General features: G+C 38.5%; 1 protein-coding gene across 4 annotated transcripts in view; it reads left to right on the top strand.

The window, feature by feature from the left end:
- Positions 1-12,059, top strand: part of LOC110986686 (b(0,+)-type amino acid transporter 1-like) — a 73,519-nt gene extending 61,460 nt beyond the window's left edge. For all 4 annotated transcript variants that reach the window (XM_087146564.1, XM_087146565.1, XM_087146567.1 and 1 more), the window contains 5 exons: positions 4,902-5,005; positions 5,460-5,556; positions 8,160-8,309; positions 9,463-9,625; positions 9,887-12,059. In XM_087146564.1, coding sequence (XP_087002690.1) covers positions 4,902-5,005; positions 5,460-5,556; positions 8,160-8,309; positions 9,463-9,625; positions 9,887-9,942 — 570 coding nt within the window. In that variant the 3' untranslated portion in view covers positions 9,943-12,059. The remainder of the gene's footprint in view (positions 1-4,901; positions 5,006-5,459; positions 5,557-8,159; positions 8,310-9,462; positions 9,626-9,886) is intronic.
- Positions 12,060-14,107: the final 2,048 nt, after the last annotated feature.

Here is a 14,107-nt window from a genome sequence, read left to right on the forward strand (position 1 = left end):
GCAAATTTTATGTTCTGTTAAAAGAAGCAAAGCCAAGAGAAATGGAACATTCAATCTGTCACTGAATGGTGACATTTCATTATTTCTTCTATACGAGTCTTGCATGGACGTAGATCCAGAAGATGAGCCTTGAAATCCCTCCACACACACACAGAAGTGTGTATTTGCCTGCAACTGGGGACCCCCTATTGTTCCTCTTTTGTTTGTACTTTAACTTTTTAGAAGACCACCCATATGTTTTGTACACAGTTGTCAATCGGGGACCCTCTGTCAATCGGGGACCTTATTGTCCTCTATTGTTCAGGGTCCCCAGTTGAATGCAGAAACAAACTCCCACACACTCCCAAAAGCCACAAGAAACTTGAACTGCTGTTGTTGGGGTCATTTTTTATTAGTCTGTTTTTCCCAACAGCCAAAATGTAGCAAATAGCAATGAAAGCAGAGAAAAATCAACACAAAACGTCATACTGTGATACACTTTCAGTATGCGTGTATGGAGGAGAATTTCTTCCTAACAGCTGTTCCCCATAATACTAAACATGAGCGTTTGCAGAAATGTTTGCTGCTGTCAGTAGATGAAACGGTGTTTCGTCTTTCTTCGCTCGCCTTTTCGTCTTTTCGTCAAACATCGTCCGGACGAACGAACTTTGGAAAATACAATTCGGTCAAACACCTCCACCGTTAACGGGTGTAACGAACTGTATGTGAAGCATCGAGCTGTTGGAAGAGTTTTTATGAATGGTCGTTTGTATAAAACGCAGAAATATCGCAAGTCGTTGAGACGTGGACATTACCGGAAGAGACGCTGTGCGACGTCTTTTCAAGAAAATGGCGTCCAAAATTCGGGAGATTTTCGCCAAAGAAAAAAACTTTTTGTGTGGCAATAAAACAGTTCGGCATCATGAAGCAACATTGCACGATGACAAACTGGTATTGGCCAGTTATTTCGTTGACGATTGGGACTTCATATGATAGTAATAAGGAGAAAATGAACAAAAATGAGTGGTACTAAGTGAGAGAAACATCGTTGTACACCCGTCATGCCAGCATGTGTTTGTATAGGCCTATACTCAGCGACTCTGCACAAACGGTGCACCCGATCTGACTACCCACTGCTACTCATAAGTGAGGCCTGTGCAGCTAAATGGCCATGCTCTAACTATGGTGGTAATATATTATCGTGTGATGCAATACACTAGACACACTTATAAGTGAGGCTTGTTCGAGCCTTCTGCTTCCAAATTTTTTGACGCTGACTAGCCTCACTTATAAGTGTGCCACTGAATTGCATCATACAATAATATATTAGCATCACAGTTCTTGAACTGAGCTCAACTTCGCCGATCCGTCTGGGGCTGGTTTACGTTGTGTCTGGGTTATCGGCGATGCTTCCGAGACCGTTTGACACGTCTCTATATGTCTGCGTTGTAGTTTGCGTCTTAATTGTGTTACTCTCTGCGTTTCTTACGTCAATATGGAAACCAGGCTGAATATACAAACTGCCAATGCACTTTTGGTACACCTAAACTAATTATCAACTAATAAAAGAAATATATAACCCTAACTAACAGACTGAAGTAGGATATGAACTGGTTTGAAAATAAAGTTTCGTTTTCTCGAAAAAAATCTCCAATTTAGAAACATTTAGCTTTCTGTTTTTCCAATCACAGTAACTCTCATAGTCTCATGCCCAAAATGCAAGGACAGCTAAAGTTTTTATTTTGGGCACTGACCGACGCACGTGGAGCGAACAATGTCTATGCGGTGGATCGTGCATGTGAATGTGGTGAATACAGTCACTTCGCTGCACGATAGGAAACACTGTTTATTCGACAAATTCTCAGCGTTGCATTGGTAAAGACGAAACAAAAATTTAAAGGTACATTTCCCAAGGACTCTCAGGCACGTAGGAAGATGATTCTACTGGGGGGAGAAGAAAAATAAAATCTCTCGAGTCCAATGCATACGATCGCGAGCGCGTAGCACGAAGCCTGTACGGCGTGGGGTCCGGGGCCCACTTAAGGGCCCCGGGGAAAAAATTGTAAGGTTTGATGCTCTGTAGTAACAAGCCTCACTTGAACACTTTTGAGAAACAGATATTTTGAAATTTCGGCACATTTTGAAATTATTCTTTTAAATCAACATTCATATTTAAGGACAGTTTTTAAAAAGGAAGGTTAATAACTGTACGTAAATGATTAAGATATGTTGTAACAATTAAATTCTCAAAAATTACAAATCTTAAAATGCACATAATAAAGTCGATGTTTCGTAAACTCGTAACAGGAAAAACGTCACACAGCAGCATTACAAATTAACAAAATCAAGAGCCCAAATTTTGCCAAAGAAAATGGTGGTCACCCCAGAATACGTATTAGCATGTCTAAACACTCATTATAAGTGGAGTTTTACTCACAAGAAAAGAAAAAATGTCTATCTTTTGTGCATAAACCAGCCGATGTTGAAGATTATATGACATCGCAAACTTGCTAATATGCTATGGGTATGTTTTCTGAATGTTTACCTTCATGATACATAGTGTTAAACCTTTGTAAACAATTTCAGTGTCATGATGTTGTTATCGTTCGATATCCAAAACTGGCGGCGTTCGGAAATTGCGCTTGAATTCAGTTGAGTGTTCCCCAGTGAGGCGCACTTGAAAAACAGTTATAGAAAATCCTTCATAAACATTTACGAAATCCTCTGAAGTTGATATATTCTTGTAAAACACATTATTTCCATTCAAATATCTACCAACAAGCTTGTCATAAAATTCTTTTCCTATTTTGGGGCACGTTTTAAAAGATTTCGCACGTTGGACAACAAAATCGGAAATCGGGCGAAAAGAAAATTTCATCTAAACTTTGGAACAGGTTCGTAAAATCGAGATTTCATTTCGCACATTGGAAAAAAAATTGAAACCGGGCGAAAAGAAAATTTCATCTAAACTTTGGAACAGGTACGTAAAATCGAGATTTATGAATCAGAATGTGAAGAACTTTACATTAATTGGGAAATTTGAACTTAACATTTTGCTCAGATGAGACGCAAGAAACGAAAAATTATAGTGTACCACGTTAGGAACCGCGCCACTTTTAAACAATTGATTGATTAGTTGATCCGTGCTTATTCAATTAATCAATTTCTACATCCGAAGTTTGCGCATTTGGTGTCATTTTGGTTACCTCAATGTATAGAGCTGTGAGGCGTACACACACTATCTACATGTTAACTATAACTGGTCCCCTGTCTCACAATAGAAATGTCATCAAGGGGACCAGCCAACAATGTTTGTTTGTACCACACAACCCTCGCTAGCATTATTATGTCATGTGCTGTGGGAAACAATATGGAAATTGGGTTGGGACTCGTCGTCGTCATTGCGAAGGGGTGGGAGGGACTGGAACTACAAGATCCTGATTGAAAGTGAATATTAAAATTTCCATTTTTCCAATGTGAACTGAGTAAAATTATCACACTCTGCTACAAATACTATCCACTCCAAGAAATCAAATTACACAACTTTTTTAAAGGGCCCACCCCCCACCATATGCCCCCGGCCCCAAGGTTCCTATGTTCCTGACTATTACTACAAGAAGCCATGGAAAAATATATCTTTGAGAGCCATAATTGGTCTGCAGATCTACCTTGCCTGTACATTATCCAGGCTCGCAGGAATGTCCCTTGGCCCACCTTTGCGAGACAAACATGAGCAGCGCTTTGTGTTAAAAATGAAGAGCGTTTTTCTCAAAGCAGTGAACTAAAAAAATGAAACAAGTCCGTGGAATGATACACAATGTAAATCATATAAACCCTAAGTTTGCCAATTTGACAAATTGCACTATACATGCAAATTATATACCTTCACCAGTTGCGAGGACATTGAGAGCAATGTGAAGCTAAAATAAATACAAATTGAGTAAATTTCTAACTTTCTTTGGAAGTTTACATTCTGTCTCATTCCTTTACTAACTTCGGACTAACAGTGCACTTACAGAACGGTTTCCAAAGTAGTAACTGCCTTCCCAGCTCGTCTATTGAAACCGCGTTACTTCTTGCTACCCTTGCATTAGCTACCTCGTTTGAAAATGCAGGGTACATGACGGCTAAACGGATCCGATGTCAGTCTGGTACGTGGCATTATCATAGCTTTGCAGGTCTTTATGTCCTGCTGGCCCTTTTCTTGCTCTGAGACCAGTCTGGTTTCAGCCTCCAGCAGCCAAGACTATGTCACGCCACATTCATATCTTTTTAGAAGTGGCTGTGGCATCATCAGCTAGGACTACTGGCCTACTTTAGTCTGTTCTTCTTTGTGACAACGTTAATTTTTGGTGTTGATTTATCATTGCCCGTGACTGTGAAAAGTCCCTGTTGCCTGACACGATGCACGCCGGAGGATTATCTTCCAAATAAAAAACAATTATTGACAGGATAAATGCTGAAGGATGTGCAGATTACTAAAGGAAGTATAGTAGTTAGAAAGGTCAAATGGAGTTTGCTATTGTGGGGGTGGTTGAGGAAAATTTCCTATCCGTTAAATACGAGGCAAAAGTATACAAATCAGAATAAATTGAGTGACACTTGATCGACGCCCCATCATTCTGATAACAATAACGATTGTGTCAATTATGTCTAAGGCGCACAGTATCTCTAACAGTACGTGTATCTATCATATCAAGGCGACGATAATTTATTGTTCCTGTACAATTCAGGCTCACAATATCTCAACATCCGTGAAACCATCTCAACTTCATGGGGAGCAAGTGGCTAAATATAATACTATATTATGCCTTCATACTATTAACTGGTATGAATTTATTTGGATGTTGTATTAAACTAAATGTCGCAGTTGATAAATTCATTTCGCTAATGGGTTCCCACTTTCTTGACTGTGTCCTCAGTCATTCGCCGAGCAAACCCTGGGAGTCATGGCTTGGCTGATCCCGTTGGGAGTGTGTATATCTACCGCAGGCAACCTTGTGACCAGTTTCTTGTCCAATACAAGGTATCAAAGTTCAGCCCAAATTATGCCACGGCACTGTTCTTAAACTTTAATAATTTTACTTTGTTAATGTGTTCTGAAGGCCTGCCCATGGCGATGTGTGAACTATTAAAAAAAATATTAGGACTGATACTGTACGCAGGTCGAGAGGCTTGTTTTGAGGGGACATTAATTCTGTGTTCATTTTCTCAAGAAGAGAGATGATTCTTAAAAGGGTCTCAGGAGATAGATTACGGTAACAGAATTACCACTATTATAGTGTCGCGATTTCAGATGCCCATCGAATAATGCACAGATTACAGCACTAAAAACGAATTAGTATGAATTACCTATACCTGGAGCTAACTTCAGAGACACAGAGTTGAGGATTTGTGAAAGAATTGAGTCGGAAATAGTTCGACGACTTTTTGTTTGGCAGTTCTCTAGAAAATGATTCAATTATTATTTGCACTACCAGGATAGCATTTGCTGCGGGGAGAGAAGGCCATATGCTGCACATCTTATCCATGGTCAATGCCAAGTGTAATACGCCACTCCCTGCCATAGTCTTACAGGTACGTACAAAATCATCCAAATATACTTCATTTGTCCTTCACCAGATTGAAACCAATTTCTATAGACCTAAAGATATTCAACCAAATGCTATCTAAAGCAAAGATGGTGATTTTTTCATGGACCACAAATGTTATTTTAGGCCTATATATGTAGAAAAACCATTCGACCTTTGGTTATTCATAAAGCTATTTGGACTTAATACTGGATCCCAGGAGATTTTATTTTTAAGAAGTTTAAATTAATAAAGGTGAACAAAGAAATTAACTGGAACAGGATTTGAACCTGTGGACTCCGGAATACCGTATTCGTGCTCTACCAACTGCCCGATGTTGGTGGCTCTTCGCATTGTCAATATCTTTGTTCAGGGTTAAATTTAATTTATAAAAGTAAAGATTTGATGAACTATTAAGTTACAATCAACCATTTCAAAAGTAATCCAGAACTACAAAAGAAATTTGGTCTATATCTTAAACACATTAATGGTGATATGAATCAAGCTGTTTAATTTGTGTTTGTTGGACACCTGGTCCCCTTTGATAGCACGTTTAACAAAATGGCAGTAAATTTCAACAGTTCGAAAAGTCGAAAGGATTGTAATTATTATTTTCTTCATTCACATTCCTACGTCGCCAACTTCGGTAATTGTGAGACAATAATTCGCTCGTATTCTCGGCCTTTGAAAAACGGTTTTTCTGCCACCTTTCAAATAAAATGGCGAGGTCACGTCTACTAACAGTTAAACTCAATTTTGGAGATTCTTATTTATATTTAAATTATTTTGATTGTCAAGCAAGGAAGTCTTCTAAGTGCCGTTATTATAACCAGATACCGTCTCGCGTATGATTAAAATACGTTAAGGTTTGATCAAATTGATTGTTCCCCTCCAACCCCGATGCCCCGGAAGAAAATCATGCAAATACCTGCAGCTCTATAGGGGTTTCCAGGGCCAATTGTATATTTTTCCAGTTAATATCTCCCGACGGCGAAATAATACCTCGCCGCAGCGACTTATTCTATCACCGCAGCGACTCGCCACTTGTCGGGGCGAATGTCTGTCTCTCCACGGCGAATTATACGATTTGCTGCATCGTCAAATCGACATCCTGCCGCGGCGAATGTTTTGATAATTTCATAAATTTTTCAGCGTGCCATCGTTTTCAAATGCTTCTTTAGAGTGGAATGCATTGAAATTTGGGTTTAGATTGCCAATTGGAACAAAAGTGGAGGTTATATTTTGACAAAGCTTGTTTACCAACCCAATAGATAACAAAAGAAATCGTATTTTATGATGTAAATTTCAACATTCAGAGGAGGGGAATACTGTTTTTAATTCCTTCGTACATTTTCCAAGAACCAAACAAAAGCAAGTGGGCTTGAAAGGTACTTTTGAACTTCCATCAGTCGACATTTAAAGCAGAGAACCAAGTACTTTTACAAACGTAACGCATGAAATACCTCACAGCTTTGGATATTAGTGCCCTACTCCCAAATAATAAGTGCACATGTGCCATGCACACTGGGGCGGAAGTGTCATCCGTGTTCAAATGTTAAAATGAACCCCATCAATAAAACTCTCCAAAATAATACATTTACGGTGTGTATTTGCACTTCCTAGCGCCCTCCGCTAAATGGGCGGTTTGTGACGAGTGAACGCATGGATGGGAGGTCAAAGAGCCTGGGGATTTCAATCCAGTTGATGAAAAAGTGTGTGTTAGTTTCCCTTTCACGTTCACTTCATTTTCTTTCTGAATGTTGAAATCACCTATATCATTGCAAATTTTGATGTTACAGTGATATCAACATCGAGATTTGGCCTGAAATGGTAACACACATTGGCTAAAAATATGCATGAGCGTCGCCAGAATTTTTTCGGCGGGGGGCGACCGTAGGGGTTAACTTTCTTTTCTTTTTTTTCTCAAGACAATTGGTGATTTTCATACCGTTTCATTTCTATTTTTCATTTCTTTGGCTCTTTAAATTTTTTCATTTTTTCAGGGTCCCCAGGCACGGCAATCCTTTCAACAGGTAAATTACTAGAGAGTCAAAGTAGTCTACCCCCACGTCTGAGTATGGACATTCACACCCCCAAATGGGTGAATGTGTGTGTGTGTACATGTGTGTTGGAAATAAAGCTTTGTTGAAATACAAAATCCCTGACCCGTTGTTGAAAGCAATCTGATACCTATCTCGCTACATTCCACTCTGAAAATTCATCTGAGAACGACACGATAAATACGATTCATGAAACTCTTAAAATGTTTGCTGTGGCAGGATATAAATTGACGCCGCGGCAAGATAATATTTCGCCGTAGCAAGATAGTAAGTCGAAAAAACATTGCAAGTGGCCCTTATACGCTTCCGTAGATTTCGAAATGTTGCCTCCGGAGAGAGCGCATCTGAGCTTTTCCTGACGAAAATTTTTAGATGTTAGGAAAATACCAGTGGCGGTCGGTTCGAGGTTGCGCTTAGGCCTCCTCCAGCTTACAGAATAATTAAACAATGCTATAGCCGTTGTGTGCAGTGATCTCGATATTTATACTGATGTGGACAGTCCACAATTGATTTTCTGATTGATTTGTTATACTTTGGCTTTGTTTTTCAGGGACTCCTTTCGGTGGTACTAATAATGATCGGTGACTTCAATTCGATCATCAAATACCATAGTATTGCGCGTTGGGTTTTCGTTACGGCTGCCTTTGCAGCGGTGTTTGTGCTGCGGCGTAAATATCCGGATGTATACAGACCCTTCAAGGTAGGTATGTCTGGTGTGGAAAACATGGCGCAGATCTTCAGTTCCAAAAATCTGTCTCATCCACGAACTGACCTCTACTGCACTTATTGAACTATATTAATACGCACTCTGTATTACCACATCATGCATTCGCATATGATTCCAAAGCCATTTGTTTGCATTTTTTATTAAGTTAACATCTTGACGAGGGGATAATTAAAAATGTATTAGCTTTTCAAGATAACGATCGCGGCTTTTGTGTAACTCGTTGGTGAATTACAGAAGTTCATAACTCTGAAATGGTTGAAATAAGCTTGCAACTGAGTTAGTTTACCTTATGTGTACCAAGCTGTTCGAGCGTACTTAAACGTCAGTCATCGGGTCGCAGCACCGTTTTCTTTGCAGAAATATTGTCTCCTACCATGATGGTTTTCATATTTCATTTAAGCTAAAACATTTTCTGTCTACTTTAGAGCGGACAAGAACATTAGTCGATCAGATCGCCATTTAGCAGCTAATCCTCAACAATATCAACAGGTCCATGTGATTTAGTGAGCATGAAAAACAAGCCACAATTCCATCCATAGGATTATTTTGATATCAACTATTATCATTAAGCTCATTAGGAGCAGACTCGCCCACAAACATTTCTGACAGGCTGGTAATTTTTGAAAGGCTGAAAATGAACGTGATGAGTCAGTGTTAGATGAATAAGCGTAAAACCCTTGGATTGGTTAATGTTAGCTCATTGCGTAAAATGATCGTAATGATTGTTTTCCAGTACAGAAACTGATATTCATAGAAAGAATTCCTTAAAGTCTTATTTTTCTGTTCAGATTTAAAATTTGACGTTTAAGAATAGCGATTCCAAATCTTCAGTACAACACTTTGTGAAAAGACGATTTGATTGGAGTATTGAATGAGGCAAAACCTAATTGAGGTTTTTGCAGGTATTTATCCATGGGCATGTACATAAAGTGCATTACATGTTTGACATCCAGTCCAATGATGCAACGCAAATGTGAAAAGTGTTAGTAACAAATTCATGTTCGTGTTTATTCCTGACTTTAGCCACAGCGTTTTCGGGACGCAGACTGATTAAATGTTTGGATTCCACATTATCATTATTTAATGGTTGTCATAGTTTAGTTCCATTCAACTGTGTTGCATTTAGGTCAATAGTTTGGTCGCCATCCTTGCAGTTGCTAGCTCTGTCTTCATGGTTCTAGCACCGGTCATTTCGGATCCCACGCTTGAGTACCTCTACGCATTGGTCTTGCTCGCAGTGGGCATCCTGGTCTACATTGTGTTCGTGCGAGGAAAAAGACAACTTCCATGTATGCTCAAGTTATTATTCATTTGACTTATTTTGGTCATTCGTCGCCTTTGTAAAAGTACAGAAACATTGAAGATGTTTTGATCCACCAAGATTGTTTAGCCAAGACGTTTTTACGATTCCGAACACTTCGGAAATGATTCTTCGATTTGATGAACAAAGTTGTAACAGAATCGAATAACAACGCCGAATACTGTGAAACTTGACTATGTCTGGCGTGGCAGTTTATGGTAGGTAAAATTTTCGTACGTTTTGTTCACAGATAAAGTGACGCTGTTCTGCCAGAAGTTATTTTTCGTCGTTCCATCTCGTCCTTAGGATAATGCATATAGGCCTAGGGCTAAGACAGGCCGAGGCTTGAACAGGTGGACCTATTCCCTTCTCCCGGATGATTGCCTCTCTTCTTCAAAATGTATACAAAGAACATTATCGAAGGCTGGGTAAAAAGAATGATGCTATACAAATTGGTCTGATGTATACGTTCCTTTACTGTTTGAACAGTTAAAATAGTTAAAATGCCCATAATTATTAATGTAAATGAAACAATAGATATAACATATTATAACACCTCATTCACAGATTCTGTATCTTGATTTGCCGAAAGTGTGTCATATGACAGTTGTTAGTTTGATCATTTTTGTACTACCAATGCAAAAAGACTATACACAAGCAGTCTCGCTCTGAAAAAGAACCATACCCGTAGCAACTAAAGAACTTTATCCGTAGCAACGAAACCATGAATAGTACCCAGGCATGTATTTCGGCTTATAGCTTAAACCTTTATCTGTCACTCTCTAACCCGTTGAACCAAGCTCCGTACTAGCTTAATAAAACGTCCTAAAGAGAACGTGATTAAACATCAGCTGGTCAAAAATTTCGACAGAGAATCACACGGTTTGGTACATACACGTATATTACATTCATAAATCTCGCGATAAGGGTTGGGCCAATTATGTTTTCAACAGCACATAAACATCTGTTATAAAAGCTTCTATAAATATTCACGATGCCCACCATCGCTGCCTCAATGTTCCAAGCGCGGGAAGAGATGATAGCTAACAATCGACAAAAGTCATTCGAGGCAAATTAAGAATTTTCTGGAAGCAGCCATGTTCCTGAGGGTGAAAGTATTTGCATAGCACCCTCTGTTGGCTAAAGGGTCTTAGGTTGCAAAGTCATTATACATTCTGTTACACATTGCACATGCTTCAAGTGATTGGTGGAATTGCATAAAATTAGTTTTACGAGTTTTACGAGTATCCTTAAAATTGGGCTACAGACGTTATTTACTTTCATTTATTTTTTTATTTCAACAACGTCGGAGTATAAAGTGTAGTTTGTATACGTGATTAGATTGAGTTGATAGCTGAAGGATTTGGGGAATCATTTTTGATTATTGGAACAATGTATTCACCAGTTATTTTCATATTATACATGTAAAAAAGTCATACTGGTGGGCCTGACGTTTCGATTTTAGCAGAATTTTTCTTGTACTGCTTCTGAGAAAGATTCTGTCAGGACAGGATCGTCAGGCCTGCCGTTGTTTAAAATTGTATCTTAGGTCATTGCAGCCAGCAAGCAGTTTGCAGCATTTCTTTCTATTGTATATTTTCGTTAAAGTGTTACGCTCACCTTTTCCACCTGCTGACAGTTTTTAAGGCTTTTTCCAGCCATTTAATGTCAAAATCGTTAACGTGCAGTTTGATATTTGATAAAAATTGACATTTTACTTCGTTTTCAGTTGCCTTTTCTGAAGTGGTCTCGGTTTTTGTCTGAGAGGGAGAGACATGGGCGCACACAAACACATATTAGCTAGAAACATCTACATTTCTTGAGAGATATGTTATACGAACTAAGAAAGATTCTTATATCAGGATTTAATGTCGATTATTCACGTTAGGTACATGTACAGTGCAAGCTTGCTGTAAAAGTCGTAGGTTTCAGTACAACACTTGGCCAAGCGGTTAAGGCAGTTGCTTTTGAGGATTTTTACTAACCTTTTCTTAATTGGGAAAGAGATGGATAGACATTTGGAAGCCCTTTCGCTCCTTGTCATAGTTGACCTGAATTGACCGACCGTCGTATTGCCTTTGGGCTTGGGTTAAAACAAATTAATGCTTGTCGCATTAATTTCACTTGATTTAATGTGTCTTAGGTGAAATTAGATTTAAGCCATTTAAAATGTAAAACAGCACAAACTTATATAGATTCCTGTGCTAGCTGGATTTATTGTCTTTTTTGTTCTTTATTTTTCTGTAGTTATTTTACATAACACTTGTTCCATTTTATTAACAACTATAGGTCTATTTAAAAAAAACTGCTCATTATGTTTGATAATGTATAAAAATTTTTTACATTCTTTAAAACAAAACTGACACTGGTCAAAACAGACTCAGAAATGTCAATTGTGTCATCAAAACATGCACAATGAGAAACGCCCTCCACAGTGATGTAGGCCTATTACTGTTTTCAAGATAGGGATGTTCTCTTTTACTTTTCATTTTGCTTTCTGTTTCTTGTTCAGTAGCGATTTTGGACGTTCATTTAATGTGAAAAACTCTTTTTATTTCCTTTTTATGTTTTAAACATTTTTTCAACATATAAAACATAACGATATCAACATAATAAACTCGAGCGAATTTCGCTTGAAATGTTTTCTGTCGTTAATTTGCTTCCCTTTCGCGTTCGCCTGAAGTGTGAGGCTGCCTAATGACGCACAATAGCATTGTACGTGTAATATGTAAACTAAGAATGCACCTTTCCCATTGTGTAAGTCAATCGAACTATTACCAAGCTACAACAGGATTCTCAATTTGATTACTACATGCAGTGTAATTGCCGTGTATGTCCTACGTCCACCATGAAAATCGATGTAAGTTAATTTTTGTATTGTTTTATCATACACATCTGTATGCATTTTCATTTATGATTTGTGCATTAATACAAATTGATCGCTATTTCGAATGGGCACTATGGCAGCCATGCACTGCATTAAACTTGGCTTGCAAAAGGTTTTGTCTGAAGTTTTTTACTTCTTTCTGAGGATCTTCATAAATACATTTTTCGGCTGTAGTTTTGTTTATATATTGTGTCTACACTACAATTATATTCTACAAAACAAGTAGCGTAACTAGGGCTAGATGTCTGGGGGCACCTGGGAATGCAAATATTTTTGCAAGGAGGCAGTACAAGCGAACTTGGGAAAATTGTATCTCATAAAAACGAAGCTGTAAAATTATACTTCATAATAAAGAACTCGGAAAAAACATACTTCATGAAAATTAACTTTTGAAAAAATATACTTTTCCTTTTGAAAATATATACTTGATGGCACTCCAGGGCTTCCGTACAACCCCAAACCTAATAAGGAAACTGAATGCTTTCCTTAGTTCAGTTCAAACAAAGGGGCACGCAGATACAATCAAATTCAATAAAAGCAGGAACTAAACTTCTTCCTACACAAAACTACAGAACGCAGTGAAGAAAAACTTCCCAAAAGGACAAGGTGACAGAATTATTAATTCACAATACTTTCGTTTCCTTATTACAGGAGGGGGGTGTTGCTGGTTTGCGGAAGTCATAATTGAATAATTGGGAAATTTAAGTTTTTAATTTAAGACAGGATAATCGGTTCTCTTGCCAGAAAAGGCGCAAATATCTCGTCTTGATTTTGCCCATTATCTTTATTGTTTTTGTGCACTTTCATTGGTCAAACCACGGACCATTTACCCAGGGATGTGCAACCGCGAGCGGCCCAAGTGCAAACACATGTACGACCTTGGTTCCATGCAAGTTATGGATTGTTATTACCCCCGCAGGCGTTCTCGACTTTTCTCGAGAAAACTCGCGACCACAATGTCACGCGTTGCAGCATACAGCATGTACAGTGCAGCCGTGGTTATGCCGAGACGACGCGCCGACGCGGTGCTTAAATCTATTCGTTTTGACAAATAAATTTTCTTCATTTATCGATTTCAAGCAGAAACGAAGTTTTAACGAGGCAAAATCCCCCAATTTTGTGGTACACGTTTCTCAGAATGTATAGGATGAAATATCTTGAGCAGCATTTTTTTAGAAAAGGTGTATCTTGACTTTAAATATTACAAGAAAACAAAGTGGTAGACAGGAATATATGTTTTATTATTGGAGATAATCCAATTTAATTTCTGCTTTGATATTGTGCCGGCCGTAACACGCACTGAACCAGCTCTGAGCTTATGTTGCACATCCCTGGGTAAATGGTCAGTGGTCAAACATTCATTTCTTGGTGGGTACACAAAAACACAAATGAACAAGGCGCCCCTTTCAGTTTGTACTTGGCCGCCGCCTTTTTGTGTCTTGGATGCTTTCGCATTTCCTCTGGGCTCAAGACGGAGATATCTATTCAAAATACAGTAACTGCCAAATTTCCAAAAGTTCAGTTTCTTTTTTCCTGAATAGGGAGAATTTTCAGTTTGGTTTGTTTCAAGTGATTTTGACAATG

Source organism: Acanthaster planci, linkage group LG15, assembly GCF_054643075.1.
Source record: "Acanthaster planci isolate LZ-2023a linkage group LG15, COTS_SCS, whole genome shotgun sequence".
Lineage (NCBI taxonomy): Eukaryota > Metazoa > Echinodermata > Asteroidea > Valvatida > Acanthasteridae > Acanthaster > Acanthaster planci.